This window comes from Lissotriton vulgaris, chromosome 7 (assembly GCF_964263255.1).
Source record: "Lissotriton vulgaris chromosome 7, aLisVul1.2, whole genome shotgun sequence".
NCBI classification, from domain to species: domain Eukaryota; kingdom Metazoa; phylum Chordata; class Amphibia; order Caudata; family Salamandridae; genus Lissotriton; species Lissotriton vulgaris.
In genome coordinates this window covers 1,514,598,190-1,514,625,087 of record NC_141695.1, presented here as the reverse complement: position 1 = coordinate 1,514,625,087, position 26,898 = coordinate 1,514,598,190, and the positions used below count along the sequence as shown (strand labels likewise).

Sequence of the window (26,898 nt, the reverse complement as noted above, 5' to 3'; positions counted from 1 at the left end):
GTTAGTCTCTGTCGCCAACTGGCCGACGTGAGCACGGCCCTGTACTTTTATTAACTCTGGGTCACATGACACTTGCGACGTCACTGTGTCGTCACAGGTCACGACATTACATTCCTCTCCAACAAGGATCAAAACAACACAACAAAACTTGCATGGGTAACCAATCAAAACCTTTCATAGTGCAACTTAAACCCACCCAGGGCACTGTTATTCAGCAGACACTATAATATACATAGAACAGTCATACGTAATATAGTCCCGCAGTCTAGATGACGGTTCAGGATTTCTCCGCAGCTGGTACTGAGACTGACCTCGACCAGAGGAAGAAATGGCATCAGTCTCTGAAACTGCTTCACAGCGGCGATCTTCCAGCGGAGTCGAAGAGCTGGCACTCTCAGCACCACAAGTGTCACCAACCCAGGAGTCATCCAGGTCTTCAGTGCCACAGGCATCTTCCGCAGGAGCAGGTTCCATGGACTCACGGCCACTGTCCTCAGTTCCTGATGTTGCGGCAGGGGACACCAGCGACCCTGGTTGAAACTTTTTGAAATGAGACACGTTGCGGGTCACGGTCTCCCGTCCTCTCTTGACAATGATTATAGTTACTCTAATGTTCACCACAGTCCAGGGCGCCTTTTCATAGGGGAGTGGAAATTTACCAGCATGACAGCAATTCCTTAGCAAGACTAAGTCCCCTTCTTTGATCCCGATCTCCTGCACATTCCGTCAGTGGCTTACGTGGGCATAAGCCTTTCTCCGGTGAGCATTAATCCGAGAGTCGTAAGGGTTCTCTGGCTGCCATCGAGGATGATGAGGTATGGAATCAGTGACTACCTGACCCATCAGCAAGTGAGCAGGGGCTACCCCGGTGGTGGTATGGGGTGTCTGCCAGTATCTACGAAGGAAGGTGAAAATAGCTAGCTCGATAGATTGCTTTTTGTCATGGGCGATTTGAATAACCTTGTTGAGTGTCTTCATGAATCGTTCCGCCTCACCATTGGCTTGAGGCCAACGTGGCGCGATTCGGCAGTGTCGTATACCCAAGGCTGTAAGGTAGGCGGCCAACTCATGTCCCTGAAATGGTGGCCCATTGTCCGTGCGTAACTCTTGTATTTAACCATGGGTGGCCATCATTTTCTCTATCTTAGTTATTACCTCCGCAGCATTGGGAGATGTCACAATTTCCACCTCCGGATATTTGGAATAGTCATCAATTGCTACCAGTGTGTGGCGGCCATTGGGCAAGCTGCCAAAATCCATGCTGACACAGGACCACAGTGATTGCGGCCTAGGCTCTGTAATGATTGGGGCAGGATGAGGCAGATCTCCGGTGACTTGACATGCCGGACACGATCGGACCACATTCTCCACCAGTTCGTCCATGAGGGGAAACCACACCTTGGTGCGAAGTCGTGACTTTGTTTTTACCATGCCTTGATGCCCCAATGGGCCAATTGTACGCATTGATCCGTTAGCGCCATGGGGATGACCAATCGATGCCCTCTTAACAAGCAGCCCGTAGTGTCCTCATTGAGTTCATCCTTCACATGATGTAAACTTTCCATAATCCTTTGAGCAGGAATTGTCAGAATTTTCCATTCTACTTTGGCCTTTTGTCAGTTTCCATGTTGCAAGATTCACTTGGCTTTTTGGAGACACTCATCTCTGGCGGTGGCTTCAGACAGATCCTACATGGACAGGGGAATTGGACTGGACCAGGCTGTGATGCATTTAACGTATTCTTCAGTGTCCACAGCGTCCTCCATCTCTTTGTCCGTGGCTGCTCGGGGATGTCGGGACAAATAGTCCGCCGGATTGCGAGATCCGGGTTGGTATTCCACTCGACAATCATAGTCTTGGAGTTGGAGCATCCACTTTTCGATTCTTGACGGAGGCTTCGTAGATGTCCCTGCAAATAAGGCCACCAGAGGCTTGTGATCTGTCGTGACCACGAACGGTTTTCTATATACATATATATGAGTGGAAGTGGCGACATCCCAATGGATGGCTATGGCCTCTTTCTCTATCTGAGAATAACGCTGTTCAGTCTCTGTGAAGGATCTGCTTGCAAACGCCACAGGGGCCCAGTCTTCCTCTTGACGCTGTTTCTGCAATTGCACCGCTCCTAGGCCCATTGGGCCTGCATCAACGGCAATTTAGGTCATTCTCTCCGGGTCAAAGAATGCCAGGGTGGTTGCCTCAGAGAGGGCATTTTTTATGTCCTTGAAAGCCTTCTCTTGAGTCTGACCCTACTTCCTCGGAACAGAATCCTTGGTCAGCTCTGGTAGTGGCAGTGTGAGGGTGGTGAGGTCTTTGATAAACCTTCCACAGTAGTTGATCATACCTAGGAAACTACAAACTTCCGTTACACTGGCAGGGCAACAGCATTTTTGATGTCCAGCACCTTTTCGGGATCCGGGTTGACTCCTTCCGTGGAGAAAGTGTAACTGAAGAACTGGAGCTTCTTCTTTAGGAATTTGCATTTCTCTCTAGGCAACGTCGCAGCCATCGCAGCACTTGTGTGAGGCGATCGTTGTGTTCAGGTAACGCCAAATCAGGTAACGATTTGGCGTGGACCATGATGTAGTCGCTTACATTAATTACTCCTGGAATGTCCATGATCAATTCTTGTATGACATTCTCGAACACCTCCGCAGCGCTGGATACTCCGAAACTCAAAACGAGTGTAACGTCGTAACCCCCACATGGGTTGAGAATGTGGTGATTTTTCGTGACTCCTCATCAAGGACCAGTCAGTGGTATCCAGATCTTAAGTCGAGTTTGGAGAACCAGCAGGCTCCAGCCATCTCTCCAATAGCGCTCGCGTTTGATTGCAGCATTGGGTAGGCGCATGTAGACACAGATACGTACCGCGCCAGGCTGCTTTGGCTCCCGGGTGATCACAATGGGGGATACCCACGGGTGGGACCAGTGACCTTCTCAATGATCCCAGCGGCCTCCAGTTTCTTCAGTTCCTATTCGACCTGTGGCCATAAGTGGAATGCTATTCTTCGATGTCTTAGAGCGACTGGTTGAATCCTGGGATCCACATGTAGATGGACTTCTTTTCCTTTGAACTTTCTGATGCCCTTGAACACTTCAGAGAATTCCTTGAGTAAGTGAAGTATGGACTCATGATGCACGCTGAAGGCGAATGTTACTACCCCCAGGTCTTCTGCGGCCTGACATCCCAGGAGCATACCTTGGCAGTCTTCGGTGACGTATATGTTGGTGTGGACAGTTCGTTCTACGTGAGTCACTGACGCTTTGAAACGTCCCAGGATCTTCAGAGGGGTGTCCTGACCATACGCAAACACCGTGATGGTTGATGGCTGTAGCAGTGGTGCAGGTCGCAATGTTCGATGGAGGGCAGCGGCCATGATGTTGATGGTGGCCCCGGCCCGACGTCCCCGGAGCATACCTTGGCAGTCTTCAGTGACGTATATGTTGGTGTGGACAGTCCGTTCTCAGTGAGTCACTGACTCTTTGAAACGTCCCAGGATCTTCAGAGGGGTGTCCTGACCATATGCAAACACAGTGATGGCTGATGGTTGTAGCAGTGGTGTGGGTCACAATGTTCGATGGAGGGCAGGGGCCATGATGTTGATGGTGGCCCCGGTATCCACTGCCGCCATGACTTCCTGATCCCCTACCCGGATGTTGCACTGGGGAAGGCGTTGTGCTCTGCGGGTGGCGGTGCCAATCATGTGCACTTTATGGACTACCCGCTCTTCCTCCTCATCATCTTCCATATCTCTTGGTGTTTTGTCACCCTCAGGCACCGCGTTGACCATCTGACGTGGCTTGCGGTATTTATTGGCTCTGCATACCTTTTCAAAGTGATAAAATCGTCCACATCCGGAGCATCTTTTCCCTTTGGCAGGACAGTCCGCTGGCTGGTGTGGCGGTCCGCCACAGTATCCACACATTGTGGCCGTCGCCGCTGCAGCATTACGGGATCCTTTCTTGTTCCACTTCGTCGCGGGCTTGGTGGCTACAGCGTTAACCGGTTCTGTCTTCACAGGGACTTGGAGGGCCGCCTCCATGTGAGCTACGCGGGCTTTGGACAGCTCCTTGGTGCACCCCAGGGTCAGAATTTTGGCGAGGGGTTTGCCAGGCTCCTCGAGGATGCGTTCCCGAAGTTTGGCGGAGGCACACCCCTGGATCACCCGTCTCATCTTGAAACCCGCATGTTGAGGCCAGATTCTTCAGCTGTGCATGGTACGTGTCCAAGGATTCCTCTGGAAGTTGTCGCGCTTGTCTAAATATAAATCTCTCATAGTCCTGGTTGGCCATTGGCTCGAAATGTCCATTGAGCGCATTTATTAGAGTATGGTGGTTCTTTGGCGTCGCTTCCACAAGTGTTTTGGCGATGTTGTGCATGTCCTTTCCTCCTAAGTGTAACAACATTGCTCATTTTTGATCTTTGTGCACCTTGGTGGCTTCAAAGAAGATTTGTAGGCGATCCACCCAGTCTTTACATTTGGGCGCAAGGGAGGATGATGACCCTTCTACTATGAAGGGCTCTATCGGAGGTATTTGTGACATAGCTTTGAGTCACCCACGGGCAACTAGGTCCTCACTGAATGGTGTCACTCTCCAAAATCCTTCCAATGCTGAGCCCCTGGCTGTGACGGGCGCTTTATCTTCACTTGGACTCGTAAATTGCGTCTGAGGAGCAAAGGCAGGCCCTCAGATTGACTGGGTGAAGTCTGGTCCTGCTCCCTGTTATGAAGGTGCCTGCAGTGTGAATCCCTTGTCCTCTGTCAGGGCAGGGGACCACCTCGATGAGGTAGTGATGCTCTGTGCACTTGTCCAAGCTTTGTACGTTAGGCCTTGACCTTGGCCTGCCTGTGGCCTCTCTCTGCGCTCCTCACTGCTGCCTTGGGGCTTGCTGGGGGCAGGGCCTGTAACATGGCCTTTCCCGGTCTCCTTCAAGGCGCCTAGAGTTCCACCCCCACGTGGCATGCACAAACGCTGGGGCTCCTTCAGCCTTGCGGAGTGAGCCGCACTTGTTGCTGGGGCAGCGGGGCCGCGCTTGCCGCCGGAGTACCACGCGGTGCGCAGCTGCGCAGCCGGACTCAACCGGGGGAACAGCACACGTGGCAGGCAGCACCACGGGCCGCTTCACAGAGGCAGCCTCACCTGACGACCTCACCGGTCCGCGCCAAGTCCAGGTCCGCGCACGGGACCGGAGCACATGGGGCGCGCTGGGTGCCAGGCAGAGACGGCACCAGCCGACGGGGCACGAGCGCCGGTAGCAATCTGACACGCTCACGGCCGCCTCACCGGGTGGCGAGGGCACGACCACCCTTGTTGCCGAATGTTGTGTCGGGCGCACTGGGCAGTGCCGACACTCGCAGGAGCAAGGATGTTAGGGGCTGGGGGCCTGGCACACAATAACCACAGGAGGCTTGAATAGTGGTTTGCTTAAAGGGGTTCGTCTCAGTCGCCAACTGGTCGACGTGAGCAAGGCCCTGTACTTTTATTAACTCGGGGTCACATTACCCTTACGTCGCGACGTGACGGTGTCGTCTCAAGTTACAACATTACAGCCACGTGAGGTCGCGCTAGGGCCACCAGCAGCTTCTGACACTTGTTGGAGGCATATGAACGGGATCACAGGTTGCAGTGTCAATTCCGCGCTCTGGCCTGCAGGTCTCTTTAGGCAATACTGCGGATTTAAGTCTGCATTTTATCGATGATGTGCAGGGCTCTCACAGAGCTTCAGCTCCGAGCTGCCATTACGGTTGCTGGTCAGGCCATGCCCCCGACACCACCACTTAAGTACACTTCTGGACCTGTGGATATTCTGCCAGGAAGGGCTGCTGTGCTGCTGACGAATTTCCACTATGCTGGACTCCCACTTTGCTGTGCTGACCTTCTGCCTTTTTGCCTGGGTGAGAAGGGCTTGACCTGCATCTCTTGAACCCAGAGGGACTCCAAGGGTTAGTTGGCTGACCTCCTTATTTGAAGCCTCAGGGACATCTCATGCTTCCAACAACCTTGCATCTAGACTCTGTGAGTCTAGTCTGCCAAGTGGTGTCACTCAAGTTCTGGGCCCTAGGAAGTGGGCCTAAGGTGCTTGCTAGTGGAACTGACGCATCTTCTCTGCTGAGCAACACATCCCAGAGCAGAGGCGATGCTTCTCCTCGGCCTAGGGGAACCCCCCTCCCCCTGAGCAGAATCACCACTGCTACATGGATTAGACCAATCGTAAAGACCCGCATCTCCTTCCCAGTCCTTGGAACAGACACAGCGCCCGAATGGCACGGAGCATCTTCAGTCCAGGTCCTCGCATCTCTCACCTACGGCAGCCTTGATGACACTGGACTCCACATCTCTGCTTGGCAGCTCCTCTGCAATAATGCATTGCTAGCTGCGTGCAGCATCTCCATGCTAGACTTTGCATCGCATGTGCGGTTGACTGGATTCTTGATGCCGATGCAACAAGACCTCTTGCTGTAGCCTCGCTGCATCTCGGAAGCAACCCAGTGCTTCGGCTGCGCCACGCATCTTCGCAGATCCATGCAACTCAACAACTACGATTTAAGATACTCTGTTCAGCAGCCTAACTAAGACTCCATCGTGGTTGACCTGAACCTGTGACTTTATCCCGGTGTGGTGCTACCAGCTCTCCCCAGTAGCACTTTGTTCACAGTGGCTTTATTTTCACTTAAAACTATCAAACTGAATATCTCTGGTTCTACTAACTGGATTATTCTCCCTTTGGTCTTGTAGTATTTATTAAAATGTACTCTATATTTCTAAATCCATTGTTGTCTAATTTTGTAGTGTTTTCACTGTTTTACTGTTTGAAGTGTTGCACAAATGCTTCATACATTGCCTCCAAGTTAACCCTGACTGCTCTGTGCCGAGCTACCAAGGGGATGAGGGCAGGTTAGTTTGAGGTTTGCTTATGCCTTACCCTTGGAAGGACTGTGGTTGCTGCTTGGCCAGGGTTTAGACCCCAGTGAACCAACAACCCAGTTTCTTACAGTCTCCATTTCCTAACCACGATAGGGGTAGAAAACACTTTAATATTCAAAGTAAGTTAAATTAGGCATGAGAATATCTATTTGTCTCCCCTACTAAATGTATAATCAATTTAGGAAGACCATCTTGTACTCTCCCATTAATATCGTCACTAGTACTGCCATGTACTATTCTCATGATCAATTATTAAACTTCAAACTTAAGCAATTCTTTATCTGTATAAGCCACACTTCAAAGACTAGATATTGAGTGGGGTATGTTGCCAGCAAGCTTGTATGCATCAGACCATTAGATACTCATTGACCTCTCAGGTACAAAAAGCACAATCCTCTGGATAATTACCAAGTTTTGTCTAGCAGTTTCTTGAACTCCTGAAATATTGTACCACTTTGTTCTGTTCCTGAAGCCTTGTAAGATTCAATATTACAATATGCCCAGGGCTAGAAGAGCAGACGTTCTTGGGTGTGAGGTCAAGCCATCAAATGAACATAAATTTGTAATTCTTGTTCCTGTATACTATTTAAATCCTCTGACACCAATAAAGGCACTTATCCCCTGCGACACACCCTTGTGCAGGCACACAGTTGTCCTGATCTTCAATCTTATACGTTTGTACCTCCTCGAATACAAGATTCCTGTGTAAGAAGAGCAGCAGAACAATTCAATACCACTTTTGCTAAAATTATGCTTGAGACATACAACATGCCAGTAAACTAAAGCCAGCATGGTATCACCTATATTTGTTTTATATCTGGACTTCTATTTTGGAGCCTCAGAAAGCTACTGTAATTAAAATTGGCTAGTTTCACATACCAAAGACCTTGTCAGTGACCAACCTTTAGGTTCTTGCAATTACCATAGCCTTTCTGGACTAAGCAAGAGGAACCGAATGTATTAATTTGGGATTTGTAGAGATGTATACATTTCCCTTAAGATGGCAAATTTCTAATTGATCTGACCCTGGTCTTCAAATGGCATGGCTTTCAAGGAGATTCACAGATGAATCAATTGAGTATAAAGAAGGGAACTGTGTGGGTAGTAACCTTTGACATTGTGGGTTATACAACATGGTTCTTGGGCGATAATAATGGTGTCGATTTAATACTCATGAAAACCAGTTCTAAAGATTTGAATATTCTTGGGAATCTGTGTTGTATACTGAATGAGGTGTACGGTTAACCCAAAGAGTGTACTAATAAGGCCATCCACTCCCTTCATTAGTGACTGTGGAAAAATCCATCCTGGGCTGTAGTATTCTCTGGTGTGACGTGCGGTGCACTTGCTTGGTTCCTGTTAAGTTCTAAATTAAATAAATTCAAAGCTCCTCTATAATGTAATGCCTTCAGAATTTGACCTCAATAGGGCTCATGAGACCACAATTGGGCTTGATTCCTAGCAGGGCAGTACTGTAGCTAATGCAACTGTAGATGTTTATGCAAAGGACACGTAACTCTATACAATCTGAATGAAAGAAACAGATCTGCCTTTTCTATTTCTACTGATCTTCAGTGTTTGAGGCAAAACAATTCTGTTTCCTCCTATCTGATATATCCTCTAATGCTAGAACACTCCTGAAATGAAGGGATGGTGATTGGAATGATTGGTCTAGCTGGAGAACACGCTTGTTGGTCCTTACAAGGAAGAAAATGTGCAAAAAAGCTTGACTTTGTTTTTGGTTTTGTTTGACACTTAGTTATGGTGTTGTTCTCTGAGGCAACGTTACTGACACTCACATGCCGATTAACCTCTTTTTTTTCTTCATAGAATACAGAGCTGTTGGGACGACTGCAGGCCCACTACCAGATCAATGGACATAGCAGTGTGTCTGCAGTCGAGGTGAGGAGAGACCCATCGTGAATGAGGAAAGTATGGGGCAAATGTAACAATCTTCAAACTGTCACTGTGCAGAGGGACAATGATTTTAGGCTCTGGAAATTGCAGCTCAGTGTTCTGAAAATCTGCATCTTGAAATTAGAACTCCGAATTGGGGTCTGAAATCTGGTACCTTCTAAGTGCTCAGTAAATCAATTGTGAGATGGGAGTTAGGAATATTATTGGCCCCTGGAGATTAGTAAAGGGGATCAGGAGTTTGGGTGGTCTGAGGCAAGGGAGGGGTGGGAGAAGGGAAGGCTTGTTGGGCTCTGAAGTCAGAGCCTTGATATATTTCTCTAGCAGAACCTTCATCATCTTGGTGAATTCTACACAATTAACTTCATTTACTTCTTTTCTGAATAAGTTTTTCTGATTTGCTTGACAGAATTCCCAGGAAAAACAAACCCCGCTGCAGGAGACCCCGCTGCAGAGGACCCCGCTGCAGCCCAAGAGTCGGACAGAGACCTGTAAGATGACTATTTATGTACAGTTTTGCAGTATGCTGGAGGGAAAAGGGGTTTGGTAGAAGGCTGAAACTATATATACCCATTCTTCCCTTGAATATAAGCTGCGTAAAGCAATTATTTTTAGTTCATTTGTGAGCTCACCTAGTGGTTCCCCTGCAAGCAGCTGGTTTAGTTCTGTTGCTGTTCAATTGTATTTACTCTATCAAGTATGAACCCATTTTACCCTATCCTGTTGCATATTAAAGAACCTTCTGACATTATCTTAATGTGATGTTTAGGAAATACAGTGTATATATGTGTGTGTGTGTGCCTGTATATATGTGTGTGTATGTATATGTGTGTGTGTATATATATATATATATATATATATATATATATATATATATATATATATATATATATATTTTATTACAATCCTAAAATATGGCCTTAAAATATTCAATACTTGCAAACCAGATTACAATATAAAGTAAAAGCATAGTACAAATTCTTTATAAGAGGGAAGTGAAAAAGGATGGGCTGGAAGGGGGTATACATGGTTTATATAGATAATAGTCTGATAATACATAGAGTAGATAACGACTACAATAGATAAATATAAAGTTCAGAAAATAGTTTTCTTAAATCTGAAAGTTCAAGGAGGTTGAAAAACTTCCTGTACATCAGGGGAACACGTGTCCCATGTTTTGGCAGGTTTATTAAGAAAGGATGTAACTTGACTCCAGAAGGCTTTTAGTTTAACAACAAGCAACAAAGCTTGCATGTAAGCCGTATCTATTCTATGGTTATGACAAACTGCGTACCACCATGCTTTGAATGACAATAGGGCATAATTTTCCAATGAGTTGTGATCTTTTGCAAAACACACAAGATGATGGACGGAATGTTGCACAATGGCAAAACATTCACCCTCAGTCACAGATCTGGGTTTAGTCCATCATTCTTTTGCTCACCAAGCCACCCAAGTTCAGACATGGCCATATGCAATCAGTCTTGACCCTGTGCCTCATGGGAACAGTCCAGCCCGAACTGCCAAGCGATGTCTTCCCCCGACCGGAATCAAGCATCCTAGGACTGGTTTATGGCAATCAAGCATTTTCAGCCAGGATAGCTTGAATCCAGTGGCTTAGTGAGCATGGGACCCACATCTTCCCATATAGGGTGAACAGCAAAACGCACAAGATGATGGCCGGAAAGTTGCACAATGGCAAAACATTTGCAAAGCCACTGCTAGCAGCAGGTCCAGTATCTTAACATTCATTAAAAAACACCCAACCAGTCATCCAACACACTTCCCAAAAATTCATTAGATATGGAGAAAGGCACACTTGAATGAAAGATGGAATTAATTTAAATCCAAACTTGCAACCAAAAAGTAGAAATAGAAGGGCACATGAAAGTAAGTGGTTTAGGTCAGCATACTGTATTGAACATGTCCAGCAACCCTCTGCAATATCTGTGTTAATTCTATGTATGGAGTATTGGAGTGAGAAGTAGTCATTCTAAATGTAAAATAATGTTTGCGTTGCGTTTGATGCTCCGGAAGATTTCCTTATTTAAATCCAAACCGGTCTCCTTATAGAAATGGACCATGTAGTGTTTAAATCCCGCTCCCATAATTATTTAGTATTAGTTTTAGCTCCATTATTAGAAGTACATTGCAGGTGAAAGTAAATGGTGGAGGCCTTAGGATTTGTATGTAACCGAGCCAAATGGATGTTGTAGGCCGGAAGGAGTAATGGAAGCAGATTTAAAAGTATTATAAGCTACACAGATACTATTCTGCCGAAATTACAATTTATATTGGAATGAGGATGGAAGTCCAAAAAGTGCTAGGGCTTGTAAAATAAAAAAAATGGGAGATTCTTGATTGAATAATTGATCAACCCATGTGATTCCCTTTTTATATTTCCAATATATAGGCCTATTGGTTAATTACATGAAGTGAATATGCCATATAGTACAGTGAAGGAAGGTATGAATGTCTTTAGGTGTATATGATTTGACAGTGTCTAACAATCTGCAGGTATTTTTAAAAATAGTAGTGGATATGCTTTAAGGCTTGCATGTAAATGTTGGGTATTCTTTAAAGGGGTGAAGAGAAATTGCACTCTAAATCAACCCATAGTGAGCAATATTTAGAAGAGGAATTGATCGAATGTGTGATTATTTTAAAAATGCGTTGATATTTTGAGAGGTCAGGAAAATGTAATCCTCAATCGTTCTTGGGTCCTTTCAGCTTTGCTAAGGGCATACATTGATGTTTTTTACACTAGCGGAAGGAAGAGTACAGAATATATTTTTATGTAAAACTTAAGGGGGATAGTAAAGGAATATTAGAAATGGTATAAAGAATAATGTGCATCAACATAATTTTTATTGTGTCAATACGGCCCCACCATGAGAGGAATAAGGAATGGCAACAATTAGTTAACAAGGTTACTTTAATATTACAATCCATGTTTAAAGCGATGGATGTTTTAAGAGATAAAGTAAATTGAAGACCAAGATATTGCATTTTCTGAGATTCTCAATTGAAATTAGAAGGTAAAAAATCATGTTTATATCCAGATACTAAGGGGTAAGGGCTAACCTCAGATGAAAAGGTAGGAATCGAGGATTGGGGGGTGACCTAAATAATAAAATATTGTAAGCGTATGCGGCCAGCTGAATTTGCTGAGTGTTATATGAAAAACCATATAAATCTGAGTTTAGGTAAGGCAAGATTAAAGAGGAAGGAGAAAGGGGGCAACCTTAACGTACTCCCCTTTTTAAGATAAAATAGGAGGCGGTCCGCACATTTGCATAAACAGCTGCTCGAGGAGAAGGGTAAAGAAGGAAAATTAGGGTAAGTGTATCGAGTCCAAAACCAAACCAAGTAATGTTATGTAACTAAAATGTCCACTTCACATGATCAAAAGCTTTCCCATCTTGGCCACTAAAGGTTCACTAAGAGTGGTGGATTTTGAGAGGATATGAAAAAAAGTCGGGTATTATCTGAGATGTAGCTCCCTTCGACAAAACCAGATTGTTCCTTTCCTAAAAGATTAGAAAAGAAGGGTTCTAAACGCAAGGCCAATGTCTTGGAGAAAAGTTTGTAGTCTATATCAACGAGAAATATAGTTCTATACAATATTGCAGTTCTTTCCTTCCTTTGAGATGAGGCATATGATGGCATCTAAAAAGGAGCCTGATGTAGAAGAATGAGTGAAGTATCAATAAGTAGGTTGGGGAAAAGAAATTAAATATGTGCGTGTACCATCTGGTCCCGGGCTTTGTCTTTTTTATTTTATGTGAGTAATGCTGTATGAAGATCCATTTGTGTGATGTACGATTCTAAGGGAGAGAAATCTGTTTGTGGAGAAGAAGGTTTTTGTTTGGCGGATAAATAATGTAAAATTTCAGAATTGGGAGAATGCTCTGGTGTTTATAATTGTTCATCAAAATGGATTTCTAAGTCCTTATAATGGGAAGTATTACTTTATCTGTAATGGATTCAATGTGTAATTTGTTTGACTTGAGATAATTTGCTAATGTCTTACTGGTATTATTTTGACCTCCATTAGCTCTAGATTTAAAAATATATGAAGAGGCTTTGTCAATAGCTCATTAAAGTGTAACTTGGCCAGAACTTGCAAAAGATTGTTGTGTTCCAGAGGTATAATATGTATGTTTTAAATGTTTAATGTAATTTAAAATGAACTTAGATTGTTTTTAGGAACGTTTTTGTTTTTTAGATAAAAAATTAATTATGAAATTGTGAGCTGAGGCATCAGATGCTTCCCAGATGGGGTGAACGGGTATGTCTTATCATTTTAGCAGAACTATTTTGCAGACAAGGCCTTCCAAAGAATAAACAGAGGCTGTTAGACCTGGCACCATTGGCGTGGGGTCTTCCTTAAATTTTTTGCTGTTGCCTCCTGTATTTTTGCTATGTGTATTGCTGGTCTAGATGCTTTGGGCACTTTGCTATTCAGTGCCAAAGTGCAAGTGCACCCTATTGTAAATTGATGTATTGGATTAGTGACTCCATGATTGGTTTATTTGATTTACTTGTCCAACCCTAGTACAGTGCACCATGTGTGCCCAGGGCCCGTAAATCAAATGCTGCTGGTGGGCTTGCAGCACTGGTTCTGCCACCCATAGAAGCCGCTTGTAAAATATGCCTCAGGCCTGCCATTGCAGAGCCTGTGTGCAGTCTGGGACGGCCATGTCGACTTGGCCAGTGCACCCACTTGCCAGTCCCGAAACTTTCCCTTTTCTACATATGCCACCCCTAAGGTAGGCCCAAGGACAGGGTGAATTGTATATAAAAGGTAGGACATGCCCTGATGTGTGTGGCATGTCACTGATAGTGAATTACAGCCACTTTCATTTTTCACTATTGCAAGGCTATCTGTTCCCATTGGCCAGAATGGACAGTTTGATTATAACATCTTATCATCATAACTGACCCAGAGAACAAGATAGGAAAATAAAGTTTAGTATGCTTGAACTCAGAATGTTAAGATACATCTTTAAGTGGGGGTGATTTTTACATTCTGTTTGAAAATACCACTTTTAGAAAGTAGGTACTTTTCTTTCCTAACCATCTAGCATGCCTCTGCTAGGTTTGTGTATTCCATGTCTAGTTAGAGTGACAGGGGTCTGGAGAGGGCCTTGGCTCCAGCAGTCTAATGGAGCAGGGCTGGGCTGAATAGTACCTGCATTGGATAGAGTAGAGGGTGGGAATTTCCTTTCACTGACCTGAACCCTCATAGAATAGAGAGTAGGGGGAGGAGATTTCCTTTCAGATACCTGGGCCAGGTCTGCTTTCTAACAATGCTGTCTCCACCTCCTACCAGGAAGCTGCACATAACTGGTTTTGGCTGGGCACAGACACCCTCTGCCTTCAGAGGACTAAGAATTTACTGGTATGAATATATGGGCCCAGACCCCAGAACTTTAGAGCACTTCTGGGAATCAAGACAAACCTTTGCCAAGGAGAAGAACCAAGAAAGCTGAAGGAGGAGACTGCTCCTGTGCTGCGCTATTTCTGGGGTTGGCCTGCAGTGTTTTTTTTATTTGCTGAGGAAAGGGGAAGAGGACTTTTGTGAACTTTTCATCATCTTGAAGAAGAATCTCCAACGGCCTGAAGTGTGCTTGCCTCCTGCCTGAAGTCTCGGGGATACAAGACTTCACCACCAGGTCCCCTGAATTACCTTGCTTAGAATTCTACCTGCAGAAAGGTGCCTACTGTTGTTTAGGCCCTTTGAGAAGACTGCGTGTTGCTGGAAGAGCGACACAACAAGGAGAAGTGTGTCTCTGCCACAGCAGTTGCTGTTGCATTGCTGAAGAAGCATGCCGCCGTCTCATTATCGACGAAGCGTGTCACATCACCGGAGGAGCGTGTTGCATGGCCTGTCGCAGCTCAGAAGTTACTGAGTTTGCCGCACAGCCGTTGGGCGAGAACGCATCACATCCAATGTTGTCGCATTGCATCCAAGACGCCATTTTGTTGCATTGCACCAGATCGTCTCATCGTTTCGAGGCGCCATCTTGTCACATCGTAACCGGAATGCAGTAAGAAACTGACACATCACCTCCCATGCGCTGCAGTAAGGAACTGATGCATCACCTCCCCCAAAGCAAGGAACTGACACGTCACCTTCCCTGCGACCCTTTTGTTTGTATTGCGTGACACATCCAAGGTACTTTGAGAGTAAAGTGTTGCATTTACCATCTACATTGAACTAAGCTATTTCTACCAGTTAGTGTCTCATTTACCATCTACATTGAACTAAGCTATTTCTATCAGTTTAAAGTCTATTTTTGATTAGTTTTGTGGAATTTTATTGTTTGGTCTTGTGTTAAGTCTAGTAAAGATTACTTCTATTTCTAACTGGTGTGGTGTCCATTTGTAGTGTTTTCACTGTATTACTGTATGTGTTCACAAATGCTTTCTACACTGCCTCTGAGATAAGCCTACCTGCTCGTGTCAAGCTACCATGGGGTGCGCAGGGGTTATCCAGGAGTGTACCCCCTTTCCCTGACTAGAAGCAAGGGCCTCTACTTGGTCAAAGGTACCTACCTCTGCCAACTAGAGATCCCCAATTCTAACAGAGACATGTTGAACATCACTTTTAAAGACCATGGTTCCTCTCATCAGATGTCAGGGTCTTTAAGGACACTAATCATGGCACACATTTTCAAGCTGCATTGAAAAGATACTTGTTTCTCAATGTTATTTCAGTCATGTGAAACAAGGGAAGAACTCCTTTAGGAGTACTTTTGCAGTCACCACGGCTGTGTTCTCTTGGGATAAGCCTCAACCCATTTACTGAAGGCACAAACGACCACTAACCCATATTTCAAATTGTTGACTCGCTCCAGTTCGATGAAGTCCATCTGAAGGACCTCCAAAAGGAAAAGCTGGAGGTGCAAAATTACCAGGGGGTGTAGGGGTACCTTTCCCAGCATTATGCATCATGCATACCATACAATATTTGACCTACTGGGCAGCTATCTTTGGAATATTGTCATTCTGCCATGCAGGGTCTAACAATTTACAAATGCCTTTTGCACTGATATGGGCTGGCCCTTGCGCCATAGTGACTCAGGGAGGACATAAGCATCTGGTAACATCCATCTCTTTTTCCTAACTTATCCGTCCAACATTCGTCCTCGTCCAAACATGCTGTGCTTTCCTGCCATCTTGCAAACTCTTCAAATGTTGCTTTGCTCTGAATTTCTTTAGTATTGTCCAGCGCATCCTCCAACATAGTAACCTCAGGCACCCACCTACCAGGACCTGCTACAAACCAATTTCTCATCTTCGTTCAGGCTTTCTCCTTGGCTGTCTGATCTGCAAATGCATGCCCCTTACCCACTTTGTCAGTAATTGCCTTGTGGACACTGCACTTTATTATGGCAATTTCTTAGAAAGTGTCAAAGCAGACAGAAGCTTATGTATAGAGGGACATGCTGGATACATGTCCCATGGGAAGTAAGGAACCCTCTCGTTGCCCAGAGCAGTCCAAAATTATGGGCAACCCAAAGGCGTACTGGCTGTCAGTATAAATATTAACAACCAGTCCCTTGTACTTACTGCAGGTAACAGGAGTGGTTGGCCCCAAGGACATTCTTGGGGGCCAACTACCCCTCCTATTACCTGCAGTAAGTCCCAAACAGGATTGCTGAGTTCTGTTAGCAGGCTTTGCCCCCTTAGTCCACCAGTATTCAAATACACCTCCTGGCGTGCTCTTGGTTGGGGGTGAAGTCCCCTTTGCTCCTGGGGGTCCTTAGGGGCCAACTAACCTACCCGTTACCTGCAGTAAGCCCCACACAATAGGGTTGCTGAGAGGTGTTTTCAGGCCACGCTCCCTTTCTCCACCACTCAGCAAACACGCCTCCAGGCACTCTCTTGATTTAGGGATGAAGTCCTCTTGCTTCTGGAGGATCCGTGGGGGCCAACTAGCCCTCCTGTTTCCTCCAGTAACGCCCACACAGCTGGATTGCTGAGAGGTGGTCAGAGGCAGGGATATGGAATTCCTACAGCTCGACCCTCAGGCCATATTGTTTGGGCTCAAGGGCAACCGGTTTTGTTTGTGTATTTTGTCCTTGGGACAAGTAGCCCTAACCCCCTACATCACAAATCCTTTGGCTGTCCATTCACAATAACACATTATGGATCAGGGAAGGGCATTGTCTGCAGTTAAGGTAATGCTTGTGACAATGTGTTGATGCTGTTCAAACTTGTATTTATGGTTCATTAATGCAAGGCCTTAATTTTAAGGGTGAGCTCTCTAAGTAAATGTAAGCTCAGTCTGCACTTCTGACAGTGGTTCCAGTATAAAAATGTGTACACGTTTCCAAAGTGTAGTTTAGCAATAAGAGGCTATATATAATGCTCCCAGGATGCTCTCTGATTAAATGCAAATGTTTGTAAAAGCTTGAAAGCAAGAGTGAATTTTTCCTTTCTAAACTTCCTAAATAAGGTTCACAAAAAATGCAGGTAGGAAAAAAACATTTAGCTAAACTATTGTAAAATTGTAGGTACCATTTCTTGGCTGCATCATTTAATAACATATGTTGATGTGTGCTAGTATTTCCCAAAGATGTTCATAATGGATAATCCGTGTAACCAGTTCAATAATATTAGAGAGAACCTAAAAATAAATAAGCACTGGCAAAGCCAACAGGCTGAAATTGGTCTTTTTGTTTCCTCAGTGTGTAACTTGTTTTGGCATGGTTTTTGTAAAAACCTTATTAGTGTGAGAGCTGCAATGCCCTCACCATTACAACAGTGATGCAAGCAAACATTGTTTTGGGGCTCAAAAAGCACTCCTTGCCACAGTAGTCCCTGGCACTGAACAAAACTACTTAGTGTGCCAATATGGCTTTAATTAACTATGCATAATAAACTTTACCTTACCTAGTGTGCCAATATGCTCCTTGTGAAGCAGCAGAATGGTGTGTGTGTGTGTGTGTGTGTGTGTGTGTGTGTGTGTGATATTTTAATAACCACAAAAAGTCATGGCTAACAGACCTAATTAGAGGCCCAATTATAAAATAAAGTATTGAAAGTGCACCCATGAATATGTCCTTACATTAAGTGTTTGCAAGTTCACTTTCCCTCCAACCACTTTTTTTCCCAACCCTGGAGAAGTTTCATATCTGCCATATCAGGAGTAAAATCCCAACCTTTCTCAGTATGGGAAAAGTTGAGAAGAGTAGATGAAAACCGCTAAAACATGCAAGTTAGTAGGTTTGCAAAGACTCAAAAGGGCATTCCAACTGTGGAACTATTGCTTACCACTCACTACCTTCAGCCCCAGTATGTAGATCTGCAGAAATGTGGAATTGCTAGTATTCAAACCCTACTAAGGTGTATGAGCTCTGGTATAATCAGAGAGGCTATATCAGATCTCTTGTATAATGAGATTTCTGCCATAATTTGTCACCGCATTACGTGGCACAAAAGGGACAAGTGGATTTTATTATATGACAAGTAGATTTAGGAAGCAACCTCCCCATGGTCCAGTAGATATTTTATTAAGTTCCACAGCCCTGCAGAGGCCACGTCCCCTTTCTCAACTACTCTGCAAACATGCCTCCTGGCACACTGCTGCTTGAGGTATGCAGTCTACTTTACTCCTGAGGTCCTCAAGAGGCAAGAGGACCTAAACAACCCACCAACAGTGCACAGAGACAAGTTTGGAAAATGGTGGGGAAAGGGGCATGGCCTCCAGCAACCTCTCAGCAATCCAGCTGTGTGGGGCTTAGCGGAGGTAACAGGAGGGCATTTGGCCCCGAAGGGCCCTCCTCAATGAAGGGTACTTAATCCTCCAACCAAAAACGCACGAGGAGGCACGTTTGCAGAGTATTGAAGAAAGAGGGCGGGGCGTCGGCCAGTTCCCAGCTTCGATACTTTTTGTCATTTTAGGAAGGGCCGCTGTGTGGACCCCCTTTCCTTTACCCTTTTGTGCACTGGCGACCCCATCCCCGTAGGGCCTGACTCATTTTAATGAAATGTTAGCAATAAAACAGGAGGGGGGGGGCCATGCAGCCCCCCCTCCAGAGGCTGATTTCTGCCCCAAGGACCCCATGCCCCGGGGCTGGACCTTAGATTTCTTTTTTTTAACGGGAGGGGGGGCCATGTGGTCCTCCTCACAGGACGATTTCGCCCTGGGGACCCCATCCCCCAGGGTCCAGCCTTTTAAAAATGTATTTATATTTAAGGAAGGGGGCCGCGAGGCCCCATTCACTGAGCCACATCCTTTATTTTTTTTAATATAAAAAAAATGGGTAGGAGGGCCTGTGCGGCCCCCTCCCAGGCCATTTTCAGCCTGTGGACCCAATCTTCCCGGGGCAAGGCCAGGTCCTTGGAGACTGTGGGGTGATCCCCAAAGCCCCTGTGGTCCCTGCCGGCCCCCCGCCTCCTGTGGGAGCCAGCAATGCTTTTGAGTAGAGGGAGATGCAAACATGCAGTTACCTCTACCCAAAAGCAATTCTGCTTTGCTTCATGGAAGCAAGAGCATTTTTCATGCTTTCGCCTCCATGAAGCTAAGCAGTTTGCGGTCCCCAGGGCCATTTACGTCTCCATGAGGGAGGCCACGTGGCCCCCCTCCAACAATTCAAAAGCCCCAGGAGGGGGTGGTCGCAGAGGCTGCGGGGGTGGGTGTGCAGCTGCCCCATAATTAATGAACATGGCCCCGGGAAAGTGAGGGTCTCTGTGGCAGTGAGGGGTCACATGCCCCCCTGCATTTAACAAAATTAACACCGGGGAGGTGGTGGCCGCTGGGGATGTGTGGAGGGGGCAGAAGATCAATCTCATATCTTTATTTAAAAAAATAAAGGTGGTGGTCCCCGGAGCTGCAGGGGTCCTGCATGCCCCCTGCAATTGATGAACCTAGCCCTGGGAAGGTGGCGGTGGTCCCTGGGGGATTCCATTGGTCCCTGCATATATTTTGGTAATTGCTTCTGGGACCTGGCCCACCTGGAGGCCTAATAAAATAAAGCACGGGAGCCTGCACTTCGTTTTTTAAAAGTGTTCAGCTGAATTCACGGATCCAACGCAAATTCCGCCAACATTTGAAAGAAAGAGCTTTTTTGGGCTATGTGGGTCCCTGAGCAGGCTTTGGGTATCAGGGTGTCTCTACCCTGCCCCCTTTTCTTAATTTTTAACCTTTTGTGGCCTTTTTTTTTCTTGTGACTCGGTTCAACCGAGTCACAAGATGGCTGACCATGCTTCCTGGTTTAAAGTGTTGGCCCACAATCAGATTTAAGGCTCAAGATCAGGAGGGTTCGCGTATCCTCCGTTGCTACAGTTGTATATCTGAGACATCTTTACATTTCTCAGGAACTACTGAACAGATTTACACCATTTAACATGCAAAGTGCACTCTGGACCAAGAGCTACCTTTCTGACAAAATTGGTGTAATTCAGTTCAGCTGTTAGGGTTGTAGCTGCGTCAACAGTTTCCTATGGGAATTAACATTGAGAAAAAGTGTTTTGGGACCCTCCCTTTTTCTAGTTCCCCTGCTTGACTGATCACCCCGAATTTTTCAAGACCGCAGCTAAAGTGAGTGGGACATTAGTTTTGAAAATTTCACGAAGATTCGTCAAACTTCGCCAAAGATATTGGCAAAAGAAAAACGCTATTTGAAAAGAAACTAGTTCAGTACTATAACTATCTACTAGCGACGGCCAGTAGGTTATGGAGATATAGATATATATATAGATATATATATAGAGATGGAGAGATGGATATGGATATAGTGAGATAGTGATATGGATATAGAGAGATAGAGATATGGATAGAGAGAGAGATACAAAAAAGGAGAGAACTCTGGGTAATTCCCAAGTTTAGGTGGAAGGCAGCTCCTGTATAGAGCACCCTCAATACCAGGGACACTATAATTTGCTCACCTCAAATGGTCCGGAACCCAATTGTCCACGGACTCGATAATTCTCGCTTCGGTGCCCACTCTAAGCACGAGTTCACACTATGCAGCTCTGGGCAACAAGCTTGCTTAATCTCCACAACGGCCCCCCCGTGGCGGGATGCCTGGCTCTCACCTTGGGGATGCCCAGTACTGGTTATCTCACAGGGAAAAAGCCAGGACGGGTTCCCAATGCAAGCGCCGAGATGCCCAAGGGTAAGTCGAGCGCTATATACGAACATACATACATACATACATACATATACACTGAAAAAACCATATGCTTCAGGCCTTATATAGTTGGGAATTAGCATTTAAAAAACCTTTGAAATTCACTCAAAAAACTATGTTTTTAGGGGTGTTATAGTTAGCCGGACATTTCACTCATACAAAACCATTGAAATTGCTCCTATATAGTTAGTTATACTAACTATATTTCGCGCACCCGCAATCCACTGCTGATGATGTCACATATTAGATCATTCATGACATGGTCAGTGACATCACTGATGACATCTCAAATGACATCACTGATTACATCATCCAGTGAATGTGGTTTGCTTCGTTATTTAAATATGCTTTATATATATACTAGCAGCCCGCCCCGTCGTTGTCCGGGGGCAATGAGGCTTCAGGGCCAACCGCCCGACCAGGCCCCCGCCCGCCCCGACATTGTCCATGTCCCGGAGCCACCTCCCACCCCCGGCCCCCTCCCGCCTCGACATTTTACGTGTCCCTTTGTGCGGCCCGCCCCGATGTTTTCCGGGGGCAATGAGGCTTCAGGGCCAACCGACCGCCCAGGCCCCCACCCGCCCCGACATTGTCCGTGTCCCAGAGCCACCTCCCGCCCCTGGCCCCCTCCCGACCGACATTTTACGTGTCCCTTTGCCTTACCTGAACCGGCGCTCCTGACTTCACCGCCGCTCGTCACCGCTCCTCCCCGCCTGTCCGCCGCTCAAGTCCGCCGCTCCCCCTCGTCATCACGCACGTCGCGGCCAGCGCTATGTCGCAGCCAGCGCAACGTCGCAGCCAGCGCAACGTCGCAGCCAGCGCAACGTCGCAGCCAGCGCAACGTCGCAGCCAGCGCAACGTCGCAGCCAGCGCTACGCCGCGGCAGGCGCTACTTCTAGGGGACTACTTTTTTTAAGTAAAATTTTTAAATTTACGTTTCATTTTTATTTTATATAGCCTATGTCCATCTGCACACCGACATTTTCAACGATGTATCGGGTGTGTGGATTGGCGCTGTGGTTCCCGAGTTTACCTCGCTCAAAGGTTTGTGTTCTCTCTTTATAATAGTAGTATAGAGGATAGATATAGCAATTTGCATTGAAGAAAGAGTGGACATATATAAAAAAATATTTGGATGCAGGATTTAGTAGCAGTGTAATTGACTGTTTACTTGACCAATTTATAGTGTCTTACTAAATATAGTGGATAGTGACTAAACTGTGTGAATAGCTGTATCACTTTGTCAGTTGTTGCGTAAACTGGTTCTACAGTTGGTTACTAGCTATGTGAAAGTCTATTAGTTATTGATTAGTTAACTGAGTATTTCTATGGGAAAGTGAAAGTGTTTGTGGTTCGGTGGGGGGTGTGTGACTGTCCAAAGATGTGTGAATAGTTGATTCAGTAGATATATGAAGTTAAAACTACATGTTCGAACAGTTGTTTGGGTGAGTGAATCTCTTTATGGGTGTGGTGATGAGCAAATATATTTCTCAATGGTACATGTCCAACAAAATAGAAAAATAAAATACAGTGTATGTGTCAATTGTATATAAATAAGTATACATAAGACTCGATAATTGTCTGAGTGACTGTATGGATAACTGTATACTTGTAGTAATAATTTTATAATTCACTAAGTAGGACTTACTATCTAAATGAATAGATGAAGTGGTGTTTGTATAAGTGTGTAGCTAAGTAAATATGTAAGTATGATCCATTGTTTGCATAAGTGAGTAGGATGACTTCATATGGGAATAGGATGTGTGCTGGTGTGTAATGTTGATATAGGTGTATAAGTATTTTTGATAGTGTTCTATTCATTGACAGCATGTATGAGTGAATCTACAGGTAAGTGATTAGATGTGTGTATACATCTATGAATCACTGAGTGGGTTTTTAGATACTTGTATTGCTGTGACAATGGATTCAAATATGATACTCTGTATTTTACAAAGAGTGATGAAAGATTTTACTAGTGTATGAAAAGGTGTATGTGATTGTCACGTGGATGATGTCATCAGTGATGTAATTTGAGATGTCATCAGTGATGTCACTGACCATGTCCTGAATGATCTAATATGTGACCTAATCAGCAGTGGATTGTGGGTGCGCGAAATATAGTTAGTACAACTAACTATATAGGAGCAATTTCAATGGTTTTGTATGAGTGAAATGTCCAGCTAACTAGAACACCCCTAAAACTTAGTTTTTCGAGTGAATTTCAAATATTTTTTTAATTCTAATTCCTAACTATATCAGGCCTGAAACCAATGTTTTTTTCATTTAATTTCGAAGGTTTTTTAAATGACAATTTTTAAATGTATTTTTTTTATACCGATTTACTACATTTTTGCAGGCAGGTGTTCAGAGGGCACGCCCCCTTTTTACAACACTCTGCAGCGCAACCCCTGGCGCGTTTTCAGAGGAGGAACTAATTCCCCTTGCATACTGGGGGTCCCTGGGGGGCAACTAGCCCACCAGGGACCTCCAGTATGCGCCAGGGGGCTGCTTTGCTTTGCCCCAGAGGGCGGCGGTCCCCCGGGCAGTGTGGGGGGGATTGGGCACCCCTCACACTTCTTTATCACTATGCCCCGCGATTTGGTCCCCCTGGGGGTCATTTAAAAAAAACATACTGGGTTTTAAAAAAATATATTTTTGGCCTTGGGGGTCCTTGTGGGACCCCCTGAGCAGGCCTAGGGGGTCAGGGTGCTTCTAGAAGCACCCTGACCCCCTAGGCATGCTTAAATGCGGGATGCGCGCACCCTACGCGTACCTCCGCTTAGGTACGCGTACGGTGCGCGCACCCCGCAATTAAAAAAAAATAATAATTGGGGGGGGCCTTGGTGGTCCTTGTGGGACCCCCTGAGCAGGCCTAGGGGGTCAGGGTGCTTCTACCCTGCCCCCTTTGCGTGTTTCTGACCTTTGTTTTTCTGCTTTACTGTGCCTGTCTACCGAGGCACAATATGGCTGCCAACAATTTCTGTTTTGGAGTGTTGACACATTGGCAGCCAATCAGAATGCAGCTCGCACACGGGAAGGTCCGCGCACGTATGCGTACCGTGCGCGCATGGTACGCGTACGGTGTGCGCTCATAGATATATACATTTTTTCAAAATCTATTTTCTCAACAACTACTGGAGGGATTTACACCATTTAAGCAAAAGTCCAATCTGCGTGCCAAACTCTACCTCTCTGCCAAATTTGGTGTAATTCCGTTTAGCCGTTCGGGCTGTAGCCGTGTCTAATCGTCCTATGGAAAATAATATAGGGAAAACACGTTTTGGGGACCCCCCTTTTTTCTCAGCCCCCACTTGACGAATCCACCCAAAACTTTCAGGGAAGGAGCGGAGCGGGCCATCTTCTTTGAGAAATTCGCTAAGATTCATCAACCGGCGCCAAAGTTATTTCCAATAGAATGTTGCGGATTTCCTATGGAAACTAGGTCCTAACTATATATACCTACTGGTGACTGCAAGTAGGATGGATGGATGGATATATATATATATATATATTCACTGAAAAAACCATAGGTTTCACACCAGTTATAGTTCGGAATTAGCATTTAAAAAACCTATTAAATTCACAGGAAAAACCATAGGTTTCACACCAGTTATAGTTAGCTGGAAATTTTACTGACATAAAACCATTGAAATTCCCACATTATAGTTAGTTGGACTCACTGTAACTTGCGCGTGTAATGCACTGCTGATGACATCACATATTACATCACTCATGACATGGTCAGTGACATCACTCATGACATCACTGATGATTTTGAGATTTAACATTGAAAAAAATCCTAACTATAACTACCTACTGGCGACCGCCAGTAGGAAATATATATATTTCTCAGATCCTGTGCACTCTCTGCGTGGGGGCCGGACCATGGCCCAGTAACATCAATTTTGACACCAAGGACGCGGCACTCGTGACTTGGGATTTTTGCTAAATTTAATGAGACTATTGCACTCAAACCAACGTGTTTCAGCCTAACCTCAGTTTTATTCACGGTAAGTGAGCCTTCATTTGTTTCTATTATTTATCCCACTTTCTGCCTCCATGTGGTATTGTGGGATTAGTAGTTTATACAGTTCTATTTACAATTTCTTAATGCGTCGGGCATCTGCATATCAATTTAGCATTTGTAAGGAATGGTAATAGATCGCAGCATTTAGTGAAACATTATATCAGGATACAGTACCCGTATCTTGTACATGCAGTAATTACTTTCATCGCAATTGCGTCAGCGGTAAAGTACCATTTTAGATAGTCATGTTGTTCCTCCTTCATTGGACTTTTCCTAATGGGCATAGTATTAGATATATTATATGAATATGTATTCTGGGTATAGTGCCCTTGTGCACAGCCAAATTGATTCAGTGAAAGTTCACAATGTCCATGTTTCGTTGCTCATTAATCCGTTCATGATTTCTTTGCTTGTCATTTGATGTATTGCTGCTTGGTATATGTTAGTTCATATTTTACTCAAGATGTACATAGTTCCTCATCGTTGTTCATTCCTCTTGGTGTCTTTGTTTTAAGTCTGATGATAAAAGGTGATTAAATATGTCTCACTTTTTTCTGTCTGTTCCTGCCACGTTCTTCTTGTTGTACCATGTGAATCCCATAATAGGTCATCTCTTTCTAATCACTTTTCTGGCATATTGCCATATGTTTAGCTGTTGCGTAAGACCTATCTTTTTTTTTTTTACTGCTCTGATGTGTTAGAGTATTCGCTTTTTCAGCATACATATTGTACTGCCAACATATTGCATTCCGCAGTTACATTCAATAATATACACCACATGAGTTGATGTATATACAATTCTTTGTTCGATTCGGATAGGTTTTCCATTGGGTTCACTAATAAAGCTCTTGTTTTTTCCAAATTTACAGGCTTTACAGATGTTACATCTCTTGAATCCTTTTTGTTGACTCATAAGCCAGTTCTCTTGCTGTGCTTCTTTGAAGTGACTTGAAACTAATTGATCTTTGAGAGATTGTGTTTTTCTGTAGCTTATCATTGGTCTTTCTCCCAACATTTTGCCAATATCTGGATCCCCTGATATCAAATGCCAGTATTTCTTGATTTTGGGTGCTATTAGGCCACTTTCTTTACAGTATGTGGTTATAAAGCGAGGTGGCCTTCTTCTTGCTTGCTTGCTTTTTTTTGGTATTAATGTTTCCGCTCTTGATTTACTTTTGATTCTTTTCTTGCTTTTTCCTAAAGTTCTTTCATTGTATACTCTTGCTCTCAATCTGTTTGTTTCCTGAAATGTTTCATCTTCTTTTGAGCAATTTTGCTTCATGCGGATAAATTCTTCATGTGGCATACTTGATAATAGTGATTTAGGATGGAAACTCGTCCCATGCAGTATACTATTAGTGGAGATCTTTTTTCGAAATAGTTGAGGATTTGTTTGTTCTCAATGTATACTTTAGTGTCCAAAAAATATCTTTCTTTTTTACTTGTGGCGCATGTAAATTCCAAGCCAATGTCATTATTGCACAGTTTAGATTTAGAATAATACAGATTGAAGTCCTACAATGTTACATTCCATATTTAAAAAAGATAGTCTATGCAACAGACCCATAATATTATTTTGTCTAGGTCCACTTGATTCACTGGGTTCCAAGCAATGGTTTTCTCCCACCATCCCATTGCTATGTTCGCATAGTTCGGCGAAAAAGAAATGCTAATGGCATTACCACATTCTTGTTTAAAAAGTTGATGGTTAAAGAGACAGACATTATTGGTAAGGCATAAGTCGATCATCTGAAGAAGCATTTGTGTGTGCTGTAACTCGTTAATGTTCCTTTGTTTTAAGAAATAACCACATGCATCTAGTCCAATTTCGTGTCTGATTGAAGTATGCAGAGATACGACGTCAATTGTCACCAATAAATA

At 44.7% G+C, this 26,898-nt stretch overlaps 1 protein-coding gene across 1 annotated transcript in view; it reads left to right on the top strand.

Annotated features, from left to right (window-relative positions):
• Positions 1-26,898, top strand: part of LOC147705907 (uncharacterized) — a 287,761-nt gene that overhangs the window by 66,563 nt on the left and 194,300 nt on the right. Inside the window, exons 3-4 of the mRNA XM_086928993.1 lie at positions 8,761-8,832; positions 9,254-9,335. Coding sequence (XP_086785119.1) covers positions 8,761-8,832; positions 9,254-9,335 — 154 coding nt within the window. The remainder of the gene's footprint in view (positions 1-8,760; positions 8,833-9,253; positions 9,336-26,898) is intronic.